This window comes from Indicator indicator, chromosome 15 (genome assembly GCF_027791375.1).
Source record: "Indicator indicator isolate 239-I01 chromosome 15, UM_Iind_1.1, whole genome shotgun sequence".
Classification (NCBI taxonomy): Eukaryota; Metazoa; Chordata; class Aves; order Piciformes; family Indicatoridae; genus Indicator; species Indicator indicator.
Window position 1 is genome coordinate 20400312 of NC_072024.1, and position 16966 is coordinate 20417277.

The 16966-nt window shown below is 40.9% G+C and overlaps 1 protein-coding gene across 11 annotated transcripts in view; it reads left to right on the forward strand.

Annotated features, from left to right (window-relative positions):
- IARS1 (isoleucyl-tRNA synthetase 1) overlaps window positions 1-10574 on the forward strand; it is a 103874-nt gene extending 93300 nt beyond the window's left edge. For 7 of the 11 annotated variants that reach the window (XM_054387491.1, XM_054387492.1, XM_054387493.1 and 4 more), the window contains 3 exons: window positions 4827-4970; window positions 5920-6072; window positions 9984-10574. In XM_054387491.1, coding sequence (XP_054243466.1) covers window positions 4827-4970; window positions 5920-6072; window positions 9984-10066 — 380 coding nt within the window. In that variant the 3' untranslated portion in view covers window positions 10067-10574. The remainder of the gene's footprint in view (window positions 1-4826; window positions 4971-5919; window positions 6073-9983) is intronic. The other 4 variants (XM_054387494.1, XM_054387499.1, XM_054387501.1 and 1 more) reach the window with 3 other exon arrangements.
- Window positions 10575-16966: the final 6392 nt, after the last annotated feature.

The following is a 16966-nucleotide window of genomic DNA, read 5'->3' on the forward strand; positions in this document are numbered from 1 at the left end:
CAGCCAGAGGTTATTTACTGTATAATTGCCCTATATAGACACAAAATTGATAGAAAATGTGTAAGGAAATATTTTATTTTATAGTGCTCCTCTTATGAGACTGTGTTTATAGTCACGTCAACGTTTCCAAAAGCTGCTGCTAAATGATGCTCATCTTTTCTGCTACCTTACTTCCATTGCAGTTCTCACCAGGACAAAATCTGAATTACTTCAGAAAGTGTTTCCATCAGGTTCAAGCTATGCTAGATATTGGTGAGCTGCCATCAGCTTTTCCTTGTTTGTTTGTTTGTTTGTTTCTTTTTTTTCCCTAATGCCTCAGTAGGCAGGGTGAGAACTTAAATTGAATGCAAACTGCTATCTGTAGAGGAAAAAAATGTTGCTTTTTCACCTAGAGAAACTTGAGGATCTCTGCATTTCTTCATTGTAGACAGACTTTTTGAATATTTTTGCAACTTGAACTTCGCCCCCATTAAGGCAAAGACTGTAATATATCTTCTGTAGGTTATGCATAGACTGACAGGCTGAATCATAGTTTGCTTCAGTACAAAGTTTAACAGAGCTGAAACAGAGAAGGAAAACATGAAAGATGTTGAAATGAGAGACTCTGAGGCCCTTCTAGCAAACTGGGATTCTCTCCCTTGAGATGAAGATGCCGTTTTACTATTAAATTACGTAAAATATTTCAGCACTTCAGGGAAAGTTACAACAACCAGCACACTGAGCACAAGATTCCCCTAATAACCAAAAACTGCAGAGAGTAGAGTGCTGAAGAGTGGCAATGCTGTGCTATGGCTTCAGAGATGTTTCAACAGCAATAGTAAACTCTTTGTATGTTCTTAGTGTTGTTTACAGGGACGTCTTGCAGTTCAAACTGTTTCCACAGCATTCATATTCAGTCTATAATGAGCAACAACGAAATGATCAAGTAGTGTACACGTGGTAACTGGACAGCTACAGAAACTTCTGCTGGTGTGTTTTCATAGAAACAGTACAGAAGCAGCCTCTGAGGAGGAGATGTTTTCCTTGGCTGTTTGAAGGGCTGTTTTGGGGTGCTCACAGATCTGCATTTTCTGTCTACCTGTGACATCAGCAGGGGAATAGCCTCGCTGTTCCATCTCTAGCTTTAGTTTTCCTGTTTGTCTTCTCCCAAAAGTCTTTCTAGAAGAGTATGATGGGGTTTTTCCTGTCTGAATCAATTCATTGCTTTGCTGTGATAAAATCTCTTTCCAAGTTGTGCTTGGCTGAACTGAATAGTTCTATCCTACAAAATGCTTATTCTTTGCTTTCAGTTATAGGTGATTTATAGGACATTTGGGATCCCTCAGTATTTCTTTCAAGTTCCAGTTGTGTCTTAAGGGAGGATTTCCTTGAAATCTTTCTCCAAATAGTAGTGATACTCTTCATAGTGTGGCACGTGCCTACCACTAGTACGTACTAGTACAGTCCATTATCATCAGAAATAGCAAGAGATGACCTGCAAAAGGCTAAGAAAAGTTGGGAAACTCTCATTTCATGAGGATTTTAAGGAGTTTACGTCTTTATTTGCTTTGTTTCCAGCCACTAGCAGGACAAAATGATGCAGCAAAAATCTGTTAATGCTGAATTCCTAAAGGAAGGGGCAAAGAAAATCTAAATCTTTCCTCTTCCTCAAAGGTTTTTGTTTTTCTGCTGTGGTTAACAAATGCTTTATTTCTTTTCTTTCCATGGTGCTTTTCTTCTGTAGGCATCTGTTTGGGACTTCCTGTCTTGGTGTGCTGATTTTAAACTTTCACTCTTTGTAAGTGGCCTGGGCAGAGCAGGTTTTGTCCCCTGCTTGCTTATTAACAACATGGAAGTTCCCTTGGAAAGATTAGATTATTAAATTCACTTTTGTTGCAGTTTGGCAGAGGTCTCAAATGAGTATTGATCTGCAGAAGCTATGGTTCCCTGAGGAGTCAGGGTTGAAGGCACATACAGAGAGAAAACAGCTCTTAGAGATGTTACAGAATAGAATCAACATTCCTGGTGTGTGTTTGGGATATGATCCCTTTGCTTTATCTGCCCAACCTTCACACAGGTAGTGTGAGGTGAGGCCTAATGGTGATTGCAGGATCTCCTTGGGCAAGGTGAGGGCTGGTGTCAGCCACTGCATCTGAGAGAAATTGCAAAGAAAGGTCATGCACTAAGGACAAATTGCTGCTGAATTGTTCCCATGTGTGTTAATAAAATTGTGACCCAGTCAAACCACATTTCTGGCTCTTCTTTTCCTTCCTGTGGTTTTTAGGGCTGTCCACTTTACTCGCAGTAATTTATTATCTTGTTTTCTAATTGTAATGAAGATTTACTTAGGGTTATATAATGGCACAAATTGAGGCAGTTCTTGTATTAAGGCAGACTCAAATAATGTCATGGCCCTGTTTTTTAGTGCAGCATTGAAATAATGGGATAAACATTTCCTCCCCAACAGTGCATCAATGCATTTTGAGTAACTGCACAAACCCTGAGCCAGGTTCTGGGATCTGTACTGACCTTAAGAAACTGAGCACAGGGTTTGTGTCTCTGTATATTGAAAAAAATAAATCATTTAAAGGAGAGAGGCTGGGCTCAAGTCAGCTTGTAAAAACATTTGAGTGTAACTTTTTTGCTCTAGATGGTTGAAAAGCTGAAAACTCTCTCTAAATTTCTTATTGGGAATGTGTTTTGACTTGTGCTTGGCTTTCATGGAAGTAGCCCATGCTGAAAAAGACGTATTTACAGAAATTGCAATTTGTTTATCCTTGCAGGAATAAATGAAGCTGTAGAGAAAAGGGAAGGGAGAAGTCAGGCAAAAATTCTCATACAAACTTCTTAGTCCACGTCTTGCTCCCCCTTGATGATTTTCATATGCTTGTTATATTTTTAATTCTCTTCTTAGCACTATTTTCTGAACAAGAGTACAAAATTTTTGTTGTGGTTTTTTTTTTTTTAATCTTTTATTTTTAAAAGGCCTCAAGGCTGTAAGACACCTTAGGAGAGCATTACCACTTAAGTCTCAGCTGCAGGGAGAACTGACTTTAGAAGTGATTAATATTGATGAGCACTTGTAATACCTGCTTGTTTTCAAGCGTATTGTTAGCTATGTAAAAATGATCCACTTTTCCCTTTTGCTTGCTCTTATTAGAGGGTTCCAGGAACTGACTGCATTGACAGCACTGTCTGTGAGGCCCTCCTTGTGAAAATGTCAGTGGTCCTGTCATGCAAAATGCTACGTTTGTTAAATACACAAATCACCAGTGCTGTAGCTCCTGCCTTGTTGGCCTGCACACAGATTCTGGCAACTGGGTAATGTCAAACCTGATGTTACCTGAGCCCTGTGTTGCTTGCTCTGTAAAGCACCCTGGTCACCAGTGCTGCCTCCTGCCTGTACCCCATGAATCAGATGTAAATGGCAAGTGATGCTGCTTCAGGATTATGCTGCCAAAAACCTGCTGCTGACTCCCTTTCCCTGGGATGAAATCATGTTAATTCCTCTCCTTTTATTCATTCGGTTACTGTCTTGTCTTCTTGTAAGTAAAACCAAAAGCAAAGCCCCTTCCTGTGCTCAAGCTTTGCACCTCAAACAGACCAAAGAAGGGCTTGAGTAGGTGACAGATCATCTGTGAAGCTTGAGATATATCTATGGTATAGAGATCTAAAAGTTGATTTTACAAGATAGCATTTTTAGAATCTTAGATACGGTCTGAGGTCTTCATCCTTCCTTAGGGCAGTCTCATAAACCTTCCACAGTGCTTTGATGTTCTGTGGCAGCTGGCAAACTTTTGAGAGGCTGGAGGCTAGAAGAAGGATCATCACTTGTGCCCCTTTGAGATTCATTCAGAAGAACTGATGGAGAATAGGCTTAGTAAAGCTTGGACTCCATGATATGCAGATAGGGCTGAGATGGAATGAAAGCCTGCTGTAAAGAGATGACAGATATGCCTGCTCCATGCATACCAAGAAATGAAAAGCATTAATTCTTCCTGGATTTGATGTTCAGACTTCTTTTGTAGCTGCAGAAGCTTTGTAGCACTGAGTGATGTTATTTCTCTGTATCCTTAATGTTGTGGCTATCAGCAGCTGGTTTTACCTCGGTGACAAACTGGCTCACGTAGGCAGTGCAGAATGCAGCCCTACATATTGCATTGGTATTACAGGAACCTCATTAGCTTCTCATATGAGTGCTTTCAGGGTGCTGCTGTTAATTTTACAATCTTTTAAGACATGGGTCTTGGTTTGGCTCTGATCTTCCACCATTTTCTAAATATGTATGGTGGAGTTGTCTGCTGAATCATCAGCAGCTCTTGACATTAAACACAACTATTAATGCAGAGGGCATTATTCATGAGCCAACCAGCCACTGATTTTACAACATTTGTCATCTGCAGTTTAATGAGGGAAATGTCCTGATGTTGCATGGTAACACACATCCAGTGCTGCTTCAGCTGGAGAAGTCAAAGTACAGGTCACAGGTCTGCATTTCATTTGATGAAAGTGGTTTGCTTAAATGAGTCATTTCTTGCTTGTTTGACGTTATTTAACTATTTTTATTGCACCAGGAATCATGTTGGGTATCTATGTGCATAAGACATGTTACGTAGGAGTGAATTTTCTACAGCAGATGAAGCACTCTGTGGAGAAAAACAAAAAATTTCTGCACAAATCCCATTTTTGAAAGCGGAGAAATGCTCATTCTTGAGGGAGGAATTGTGAGGAGGGAAACAGTTCCCCAGTGGAATCGGTGGTTAGAAAGACTCATTGTCAGCTAATGGAGTGAGAACTGGACCTCAGCTTCCCTGTAATGGCCTGACTGGTCTCATTTTCTCTTTCAGAACTGATAAACAAAACTGACTTGCTTAGTCTCAGTGGAAAGACTCTCCATGTGACAACAGGGTCAGCACCTGCTCTGATCAGCTCTCCTGATGCTCTGCTCTGCCAGTATATCAACTTGCAGCTAATGAATGCAAAACCACAAGGTAGGTCAGATACTGATCTCTCCTCGTTTACAGGCTGAGCTTTTTGTGGCAGGCATTTTGGACACCTTGGCTTACTGATGGAGATAAGTACATGTTTTCATTGGTAGGTGGTGATGTTGTTTATTTTTTCCTAGCATTTGCTTTCTAATAAACACAATGTTTATATTTAGATTTTCTCCTTTCATCAAAGTAAAAAGAGAGTTGGTCTGAGATAAGGGATAGCATTTAAACATGAGCTCTTCAACATTGTCTGCCTGTTTCTGACCATCAACTCACCTGTGCTACTTATTTTAAAATACAGAGGCTAAAACTGACCAAACATGAAGGAGGAGTCAGCTCTTGACCAGGACGTTGTAAACAGCCTGTGAAATATTTGTTAGTGCTATTGCAAAGCCAAATTAATTTGTATTATTAGCCTCATCTGGAGTATGGATTTGTGTATGTAATTCTGTTCCACAGCTGCTGGTCTTTTACCTTCTACTCTGAAACCTCACAGTGGAACAGCCATGTTGTTAGTAACTCGCTCTTCTGCTGTGCCCTGGTGTGAATCCTTTTTGGATTATGCATGTGGAATCATACTGACACTAGTGGGAATCTACTTGCACCAAAAACGTGCTTTTAGCTGGGGATTTAATCATCAGAAGGTGCTTTGTGAGCTTCTGTAGTGGTTTGTGTCTTGTTGAAATATTTCATGTTTCCCAGCCTCTAGGTTATCCTGTTAGACCCATCTAACGAGTCCTGCAAAGTTATCTTTTGTTTTGTCAAGTTGTTCATAGTCATCTTATTTGTGATTCTAAAACTCTTGAACTTCTTCAGTGACCATCTCTCAGTAGGTTGGCATTGGAAGAAATAGGAATTAAATAGAAGAAGTCGTCCTAAATTTCAGTTTCCCAAGATAAATAATGCCATTCCTCACAAATAGTGATTCTAGTGGGGTTTTTTTCTTCAGAATGTCAGAAAGGAACTGTGGGAACTCTTCTGATGGAAAATCCTGTTGGTCAGAACGGATTAACGTACCAAGGTCTTCTACATGAAACAGCAAAAGTTTTTGGGCTCAGAAGCAGGAGGCTAAAACTGTTCCTGGATGAAATGCAAACTCAAGGTAAGCACAAACTTGTGGTTTACTTGTCCAAGGATCCATGAAGGTGTTCAGTTTTCAGTTTTAATTAGTAGGTTCCCCCTGTTTACACATGGGTTTCTAATTTTGCCCTGTAATTCAATATTTGTTTAGTAAAATCCTTTAAGAACACATAACACCTTTAGAAATCCAGGTTCCCTGCATGAAAGGGCCTAGACAAGTTCTGGGAAAGTTTCTTCCTTTGGAAGTGGAAGGGTCAGTCAGCAGTGTTGATGGTAGTTACATGCTGCTGTGACCAAGCTGCAAGGGAATCTCCTCCTAGAAGTGAGTGACTTGGGTCTAAAGTGTGAATATTTTAAGAACTTTCTCTCTCTCTCTTTTTTTTTTTTTCTATAATGTTCATATTGTTGTGGAATTTTTTTCCCCTTCTTCATTTTGGAGAATGGGAGTGGGTGGAAAAGAGTATTTTAGAATTGTGTGAGTAGGTGAGGCTTGATAGGATATGGCAGCTGCAATTCATTCAGAATACCTGGGAAGTAGGAAGCTTTAGCACATAGTCACATAGCTGAGTTGTCAGAGCATCTTCCAAAACTGCAAACAGATGGTGAGGCTTAGAAACAAAAATCTCTGATTCATGAGAAATACAAAACTGAAGATGTAGCCACCTGTAGTGAAAAAATTTGGGCCTGAGAAAGATTTGGGACTTCATTTCACTGGGAATGTTGTGGGAACTATGTAGATATTTCTGTTCATCCAGGACAGTCCAGATCTTCAAATGAAATGAAGCAAACGCTTCTGCCTCCAGTTGGTCACAGTGCCACGGTTTACAGGCTGTTCAGGAGGAATGCATGACATAACCTTGGCTTACTAAGTTAGGCTATCTGTCCAGAGCTTACTCATCTTGTTTAAACTAGTTCTCTAATCCTGGGATGGGATGAATCTTCTGGGGAAGTGCCTGTCAGCTCATGAGGAGAGGAGTGTAGCCCTTTAGCATAGCTGGCTAAAACTGGGGTCACTTAGCTGTCCATCTGGGTTGGAGGTATTCAGGTATGATAGATTAGAATTGGAGCAAGTAGGGTGTGGGAGGTTTTGGTGTGGATTTGGGGTTGCTTGCTTTTTAATTTCACGTGACCTAAAGTCTGTTTATTCAAAAGCCATTTTTGTAAGTAAAGTGTATCTCAAATATTGATGAGACTTTGTAGTGGTAGTTTGAGCTAATCCTAAAAATAATGTGCTGAGTGGTGTTAACAAGCAGAGAACTGAAGACTGCACTGTTTAGGAGCAACATGAGGTGCAAGATACTGAGCATATCCATCACACTTCACCTGCATAAACAAAACCTGTGGTTGTGTGTGAAACCTTTGGGGCTAGGAATTGAGCCATTGAGGAGCAATTGATGTTACATACACTGTGTGTTACAGCGCAAAAGGGGGTCAGAGCAGCCTGTGAGTTAGTGGAGATATTACAAGAACTATTGGAGAAAACTTTTGAGCTTTGAAAGAGGGAAAACATGACAAAACAGGAAAACACATACCTTTTGGGTCAGCTGAAGTGAGGATTTTTAAATGCCTTTACCTAAAAGGGAAATCAATTTAATGGCTTTTCTATATTTGTACTATGAGTTCTCCAGAACTGTTTGAAGTCTGTGAAATGACAATTCACAGTGATGTGAAATATCAGATTATTGAACTCTTCAAAAGTGAAAACAACCGATTTGGACTTTTTTTAGACTCATAATGTAGAGAACTTAGTCCTGAAGGTTTGTTTGTGTAGCTAACATGTAGTCATAGTTGTGCTTCTGCTGTCTCAGATTTAATTCTCACCGTGCAGCTCTCTTAATAACATTTTTTTAAATCATATAAACACTAATGGTTGTACTTTATCTTCTGATCTCTATATGATAATTATGTGCTGCATGTAAAACAAATACTTTGATGGCTCGGGAAAACATTAGGTCAATTCCTCTTTATGTTGATTGTTGCAACTTTGTAATCCTCTGTTCATCTTTTTATCAATCATTTCAAGGTCCTACGTTCAAAACAAAAGAATTTCAGTCTCTTGAGTTGCTTTTTAACAGAAGGATAAAAAACACAAAGGATTTATGAGTGGTTTAAGAAATCACATTTCCGATTTCTGAAAGGAATGATTGTGTTAAATACTGTTGAGAAAGGTAGCTGCATGTAGTTCCTCATTTATCAGAATTTTTAAAATAAATAAAAATATTTGGAGACCGATTTCATACTTTGGCTACTTCTGTAGCCCAAAATAACTCTTTGACATACTGCTGTAGCATTTTCATGGGGAGGGAGGGAGGGTTAATGAGCAAATGAAGTCCTAATTGCTGCATGGGGTTATACCTCCTCTCTTTTAGTTCTGTAAATGAGTATTCAGATGCTTAAAGCAGAGCAGTACACTGGAAGAGAACTTAGAAACAGTGCCATCATGATCCATGAGGGCTTAATTCTTTAATTAGTAGATGGCTTTTAAACTTTGATGCAGACTTTATCTGCTTAGTCCAAAACTGCAGTGTTTTCCCAAGAAAGATGGGGTTCTTGCTGTTTGAAAGTGGCTGCATACTGGTACATGGAGACCCAACTCCATGCTGCCATTTCTGGAGTCAGCTTTCACTTGGACATCATGTTACTGAAAACCAAACTGCTTTTACATTATCTCCATGGATGCACTTCACAGCCTTGCCCCTCCCCCCAGCACACACACACTGCCTTGGTCTCTCCCAGCTGGAGGTGAGCCCAAGTTAGAACAGCATGACTATCAGCCGTCAGCTCTGTGACACCCTGCAGCACACTGCCAGGCCACTTCTACTGCAAAAACACCCAGCCCTGCCCTGCCTCCTTAGTCTGACATTTGTGGAAACACTGGTGCCAAAATGGAATGTTCCCTTTTCTTTGCTTGGGCTGTCTTTAGGGATTCTGGTCTGCAGGGTAACTCTGTAACCCCTTTGCTTTGGTTTCAGTGGGTGTATTTGTGGTTACCTCTTGGAAGTTTCTGTAAAGAGATCTCTGGGTTATTTGTCATTCAGACTGCTTTTATTCCAGAACTCTACCTGCCAGCACTCTAAACAATCTGCTCTGTTACTGGAGTAGCTTGCTACAGATAATGGGTGCTGGGAAGCATTGAGCTAGCAAGCATCTATCCTCTTGGAGGGGAAAAGTGCTCTGTGAGATAGTGAGAATAGTGAAAGAGATTTGCAACTCCTACCAGCTTCACAGGTGACATTCTGTAGCCACAAAGTGGGGTTACTCTGTATTTGTTTCATAAATACTTATCAGCCCTTAATCAGCCTGCTGGAGACAGGCTATATCCTTAAGAGAGTTTTGGAATTGAGGCTTCATTCTATTACCTTTCAAATTCTGAGAAGACTCAAGGGATTGAGCTGATATGGTCTGAAATTCTCTAGGCTTGCTTGACAGGATTGCAGCATCAGTTTTTCAGCAGATACTACTGTGATCCTTGCTTTATCTATCAAACTCAAGCTAATGCATGCATGCTGTCATTTATTGCTGTACCCCTCCACGTGTATGTTCTATTCCATGCTGTCAGCAATGGGATCCTAGAGAGGCTGTATGTCTCTATGGCCATTGCTACGTAATGTTTATAAGGGGGCCTGGTTTGTGTTGTTAATACTGACTTGGGATCATTGCATTATGAAATAATTTCCTAAACTAGATGTTAGTCTGTGTGGCTGACACAAGCTTTGAAAAAATTCAACTCTGTAATCTAGAACACTGTAGCAGTAGCAATCCTAATGTGTGGTGACCCTTCTTTTAATGCTGGAATTTTGAGCTGGACAGTTTCTGTCCTAGCCCCATTTTGACTGAAGCAGCAGAACTGTCTGAATAAAGACAAGTGTTGATAGCTTCCCCTGCAAGGAAGAGCACTAACTGTTCTGTTTTTCTTTTGTTTTCTTGGTTCAGAGATCACAAAGGACATCTCCATGAAGAACTTGAACATGAAGACTGTGTTTGTTTGTGTTATACCCACCACAGCTGAATGTTGAGAATTCCATTTTTATGAATAAGACCGTTTAGACTTTTTTCCAACAAAAATTCAGTCAAATTAAATTAGTCTGCTTTTAGATGAGCATCCAGGTTGTGTATGGTACTCTTAACATCTGGGATCACACACAGGATGTTTCCTTCCAGTGCATGTGTAATATGCTGCTCTTTGGTTTCAGATACAATGTATTTTCATTATGTTACCTTATGATACTGTTAAAAGCTGTTCAGAAGAGTGTCAGAACTCCTTAACCTTAGATATCTATGCAGTAATTTGCCTGAAAGAAATGGGACTAGTACCTCAGTGATTCTGTTCTCTGCCTATCCTTTATGCAGAAGGCATCTTTGATTTTCTAATCCATGGGTTCCCTACAAGGCTCTGCTCTGTGACATACATACCACATCAGAGTAGTTTTGGAACTTACCTGAGGGTTCTCGAGGTTTGTTCATTCATACTAGCCAGATTTTCATGAAGTGTGTGGCTGTTGATTTAAACACACCCTGCCTAATTTCAACAGTTGGAACAATAAATTTGCTTTGTCTCCAAACTCTTGTCTCCCCGAGTTCAGAGTACTTTGCTTCCTTACATTTGCTGAAGAAGATAATGGTTAGCAAACTGTACAGGTGAGGATGACCTAGAGACACTTGGAATCTGCTGACAGGTTTGGGGGATTTCCTTTCGTTGGTGGTTTGCGGGGGGGCTGTTTATCTTGGTTTCAGATTTAAAAGCAGGTTTAACTCTTGAAATTAGTGTTGGATTTTTAGTTTTTATAGCAGTTGTTACAGCTTGCCAAATGTTGTAGTGTTAACTTGTGTATCTGTAGGCAAGTGAAATAACAGGCAACCATTTTGCAGTTTGAGGATGGGTTTTGACTAGTGAACCTAAACCAGGAACTTAAGTGCACTTCAGCTTCAGTGCATTTCAAGGTGCCTGCAGCTGCCTCCACTGCCATGCCTACATGAGCTTCCTGAGAAGAGGGTATGTGCAGTGCAAGCAAGCCAGAGCATCATCAGAGTACCACTGTGTAAAAAGACCAAGGTCTCCTTTAGCAGGGTTTTCCATTGCTCCAGGTTTTCATCTTTTCAGCACGGATAGAAGCCAAAGCTTTTTTTTTTTTTTTTTTTTTTTTTTTTTTTTTTTTTTTTGTGATGACACTGGATTAGTGGGAATGTCTATAAATAAATGTTCTGTGTAACTGCTGTGCTCCAGTGGACCAGACCAAAATTGTAAGTAGTCATTTGAAGTAAATCAAGTCTCTGGCATTCAGCTTACATAAAATTATTTTTATCAGTATTAAAAATGTCAGTGCCTGAACCTCCTGAATCACTGCCCTGCTCAGTTTAATGGATATTGGACATTGCCCTCTGGCTTCCCCTGTAAGTCAGCTTGCTTATCTTTATCTTGATGTAGTGACATGGAAAACAGATTGGTATTGAGTTGGGTTTGGGTTTTTTTTTTCACATTAAAAATGTCCAGATTATGACTCTGGGAAAGTAAGAGTGCTGTTCCTAAGATTAATAACTTGGCTTTATTATTTATGGAGAATAAATGAAGATGGCAAATTATTGCAATCTAATCTCATTCTTAAGGAGACAATCTAAGGGGACAACACTGCATTTTTAAAGAGTTATTTGGGATTTGGCCTTTTGGGGCTGTGTAGTTTTTAATCTCTAGGATGTTGGCTGCCCAAGTTCCATATAAGGACTGGATTAGATTTTATGTGTGTATGTCTGTATATGCTTTCCAGTGAAGTAAAAAGCCCAGCCAAGATTTATGAATTCACTGAGTTACAAACAGAAGATAAACTTAACCCTTTTTCTTTCTGAAATGTGTTTATAGCTGCTTAATGAAAGAAATCATCTGCCCTTAAGAGAATAAATACTTGTGACCGAAGTCCAATACTCATGAGCTGCAGTTGAATTGGATTTCCTGGGTTTTCTGTAAAAGCCTGATTTAGACTGAAAATGGAAGATGGCCTTTCCCTTAGCTTATACATGAGCTTTCTCTGTGAAGACCTTCTACAAGGTAGCCCTAGCTCTGAAGCACTGTTAGACTAAGGCATGCTGGTTGAACTTGCAGTCAAAGGTAAAGGATTTAAAGTATTTACTCACAGGAAAGGGGTGAAGGAAAAACACTGCTGGTAATTCTGTGTCCTTTGGTTCTTGAAGACCTATATAAAGGCAATAGGTTTTAAGATGTCGTTGGCCAAGACAGCACTTAATTTCTGTAGGCCTGGTGTAACTACTCATGATCTGCTTCTCAGAGAGCATTTATGGAATAAGAGAGTATGTACTCTGTACTCTGAAGAGCAACCTAAAAACCAGAGGGAGGTAAGCCATATTTCAAGAAGAGGAGATGATGGTGGGCTATACAAGCTAGATATAAAGCATAGGAGGTTTTTTCCCATCCTGTTTCACCACAACTTTGTGTGCAAGCAGGAGGTTGGAGGAATGCTTTCCTGGGAGTCTCTAGTCTTACCACAGAAAATGAGGCAAAGTATGGCCCAAAAGAGAGTGAACAGTTCAGCTGCTGTTGCAGTGTCTCCACAGTGTAGGTACAGAGGGCAGCTGTCATGTAGCACTTGTGTTCAGCCTTCATGGGGAGATGCCTCCTTCCTGGCACTTCCTATTTGAGTAGGCATGGATGTCTGCAAGGCTTGTCCTGTTGTTCTCTAGCTGCATTTCTGTTCTCTTAGTACAACACAGGGATGTATCCACTGCCTGGAAATGGTACTGCACTTTGAACAGCACAAGGAAGTGCTTCCACAGGGAGTGGTGGAAGTCTTGTTCCCTTTCAAGGAAATGCAAGACTTCCTTGACAAGCAGTATCTTCAGCTAGCCCTACATGTGTCTTTGAAGAAGACCCAAGAAAGCCCTTCAGTAAGGTCTGCTTTTCTTTTCCAAATGAGGCTTGAGTAAAAATTAAGAGGAGGAACTTTTCAAGTAGTTGTACTCTGTAGGGCATGCAGAGCAAATCACTGAGTTGAAGCTGCTGTCTGCTACATGTAGTTTGTGCTTGTCTTTCCTAAGATACTAATTCTTTGTATGGGCACAGGTTTATGCTACCTGCTTATTTCCAGGGTTATGTACTTAATGTCTAAAGTTAGCAATAGTGTGTGGTACTGGCTGGTACTGCCCTTGCCCCTGCTTCATCTCAGTCTCCTTTCTTCACTGCACACACTTGCCTTTTTCCTTCTTCCTTTTTGTTTTTTCTTGGATTGTTCCTTTTTGTTTGTTTTATTTTTGTTGTTGCATTGTCTGGGTTTTCTTGTTTTGTTTGGGGGTTTTGTGTGTGTTGTTTGTTTGGGTTTTAATCTTGTTGCTTTTAGTTTCTCAGCTGTGGCTTTCTGTCCATGTCCCCGTGTTCCTCAAGGCTTGTGATGACTGAAACAGAAACCAAGGTGTGCCTTTGCACTCTCAAGTCTGATCATATCTAAGGCTGGAAAAACCCATAAATGCTATTTCTGTCTTTGGGAGGATTGGTAAAAGCTGGCAGAGGGGGAAAGTTCAATATGCTTAGGACAGGTAATGGAAGAACGAGACCAGAGTTTGTCAGAGGACACGTTGAAAAGGCTTCTGAGTCAGTTAGCTTTACATCAACATTTTACATAAGTAGCTTATGATTTTTAAAATTATTTTGTTGCAGAATTATAATTTAATTCTCCTTTCAGCTGCTGTTCTATTAGTTGGCTATGAGCTCTTATCTCTAAAACACACTGACAGTGAACATTAGGAACAAGTTCTGACCTATTTGGTGCTTTTTTTCTCCTACCTTCCCTCTCCACGTCCTTGTTTTGCTTTTTTTTTTTTTTAATTATTATGGATAATATCTAATCATTGCCTGAGAGAATTTGTCTCATGGGATCTTGGAGTGAGGGAATGTTTCCTACCGATTTATTTATGGAGGTTTTGTAATGCACTCCTATAACCTCATCTAGGTTGGGCTAATAATAGCATCTTGGCTTGATGTGATGCTCTTGAGGATTTATATACGTCAATTAGCTTCCCTCTTAAATAGCTTGTTATACAAATTAGGCCCCAGCCCACTGCTGCCTCTCTCTGCATAGAGCAGAGCACTACCTAGGCACTCTCAGAGCTGTGTCACGCCACTGGTTGTGCTGTGTAGGGATATCTGAGTTCTGACACAGGCTGCTGACCATCCATGGCTGCCTTTCCCCCGGAAGCAAGGCAGCCCCCCCAAGCTCATTGGCATGTGGGCAGCATCCAGCGGTCTGCAGGAGCTGGGCTCTGCTGAGCCAGCTTTTCACTGTCGGGGAGCTGTAGGCACTGGTACAGAACAGATCTGTGGTTAGAGCTGTGTCCAGAAATCAGTGCTGTGGCTTAGAGAGAAATGAAGGCATTTCTCCCTCCTGCTCACCCTCTCTTAGCTGTATCTGTCTCCCTGCTACGTATTTTCTCTCCTATCTCAAACACCCCCCTGATCCTGCTCTGGCTCTGGATGATCTTTTGAGGTCCCTTCCAGCCCCTAGCATTCTGTGATTCTGTGAACCTACGAAGGCTGGTTTGGGCTCAAAGCCATTTACTGTCTGTCCCATCTCAACCAGACAGGAGTTCAGCAGCTGATCCTAATTGGCACCCTTGACAGCATAGTTAGCAAAAGAGCCTGGCATTGACCGAGACTGGTGACAGGATGACATCCTTGTCAGGCTTTGCTACAAGGCACCAGCAAAGCTGTGCAGACAGTGCAGCAATGGGGCTGTTTGTTCCCTGTCAGCCCAGTTTCCATCTTTCCTTGGGATAAATCAATGTTATGGTGGCTCAGGCTAGCTATAAACATAGTCCTCTTATTTCCTTGGTTTCAGTCAAATGTGCAACAGTCAAAAACTTGCATTTCAGTTTTGTTTTCACACAGTAAAAAAAAACTAGTGACTTGGTATCCTTCTGCAAGTAACTTCCTTCCAGAGAGGGGAGTGGTTTACAGGAGAGAAAAAATAAATCTGTTTCTCCTCATCCTGTGTGAAGTCGAGGAGCCAATCAGCTGTACAGACCTTCTGCAACTCAGAATCTCTCCAGTGTTCCACCAGCAAAGGTGAAGTCTCACTACCCTTGTCCTTACTGGCGAAGCACAAAGCAGTTATTCACTGTCATTTTTTTTTTGCTCTTTGATTTCTTGTGGGATTGACTCTTGACACTGATTAAACAGATGGAAAAAATAATGTATGCAACTGCCTAACAAAAGGTGAACTTTAAAATAGCCTCAAACAGTTTCCTTTAACACCTTTCTTTCAAAGATGGGACAGAAGGGTGCACAGTGTCATCCATGCGTGGAAGCAGCTTCACACTATGAACACTACTTGCTGGGTTCATTTTCCTCTTGGTGTGATGGTTAACTGGGGTTGGAGGAAGGGTGTGTCTGCAACTCTCTGATGTCTTCCCCAGTTAAAATGTTCTTGTAACAAACAGTTTTAGCTCTTATGTAATTGGGACTCAGGGGGAAAGGGTTCCAATTTCAGTGTGTCTGGGTGTCTCAGTCCAGTCTCTTGTCTGTGCAAAGTTGTCATCAGGGGTCACAAAGCTCTTCAGAAGATGTAGATGCAATTAGGATAAAATTGCCCCTAAAGAGATTTACCTTTTCCTTAAGACTTTCTTGGCTCAGCAATAAGTTATCCTAATTTTGCAGTCTGTTCCATTTCTCCTTGGTGTCCCACACAGTGCAGTTGTGACCTCCCAAATAAGCAAAATGCACCCTGGCACATACTGCTTGCTCTGCTTGATCGAGTCTGACAGCTGGCCAGCTGGGCATCAGGAACTTCCATGGCATATCAGCAGTAGTATAGCTGAAGGACAAATTTCCTTTCCTTTTCAAGTCAGCTATTTCAGAAAGGTGAAGACTATCAAAATGTAGAGGTAGAACCTGTGTTCTGTGATTAACAGTGCTGGCAGACCCCAGCATCATGGGATTTATGGGACTTGCATTGCTTCTGGCTGTTGTGGGCCAGGCATTTCAAGTGGGAGGAAGGGAAGATAGAAGGAGCAGGGCCACTGCAAATCTTACTTATGGACATGATGTAATCTAAACAAGGAATATTCTGGATCCTTCACCCTTAGGATAAGTGAATGTTTATAAGATGAAAAATAGAAGTTGCGTATTGTGTGAGGTGAACAAGCCAAAAAATAGACTTTATGCTCTTGGAAACCAAGAGCTTCACAGTAACGGGAGTTGCAAGGTATTAGTAATTAAGCAGGCACTAATAATTTCATACTTTTGCCTAACAACACAGATACCAAAACCAGCAAGCACTGGGCTGTATAAACAAGATTTTCTGTATGTTGATGAAGTCATCTTTCCCCTGAAGTACTGATAGGGCTCCTTCTGGGAATTTAGGCCACACATCTGGAAAAGCCTTCAGATGGTAAGAATAATCTGCCCCTAGAATTAGTAGCCTAGGAATGTGATGGGACTTTCATGTAGGATGGATTTAAGATGGAGCTATGACAGTCTCCAAAGAGTATCTTAGGTACAGATTCTTCTTCCTGGAGCTGAGGTTAGACTGGAAAGCCTCTCAAAGCCTTTTCTGACCCATTCTTAGATTAAGATTTTATTTTGTCACCTAAGGACAATATGAATTTTCAAAATCTTGACAAATGTCAGCCTGTCAGTAGCTAATGTATGAAAATTACTGTGGAAAGATGGAAATAAACTGTTTGTTAGTTCTAAGGTGTGCTTTGGATGTGTCCAATCACGTGTCCATTGTTGTGACACCTGGACAGCTCTATGGCACCTTGAATGCTTTTCCTGCACTCTGATTTTATGTTGAGCTATACTCTAATGTCCTCTGAAAGAGGCATGCCAGCACAAATGCTGCTGAGAGGAGTCAGACCTGCACTTGAATGTAGGTAGGAGGCTGTTGTGTGTGTGGTTTGTCAGCTGTTGTATCTAC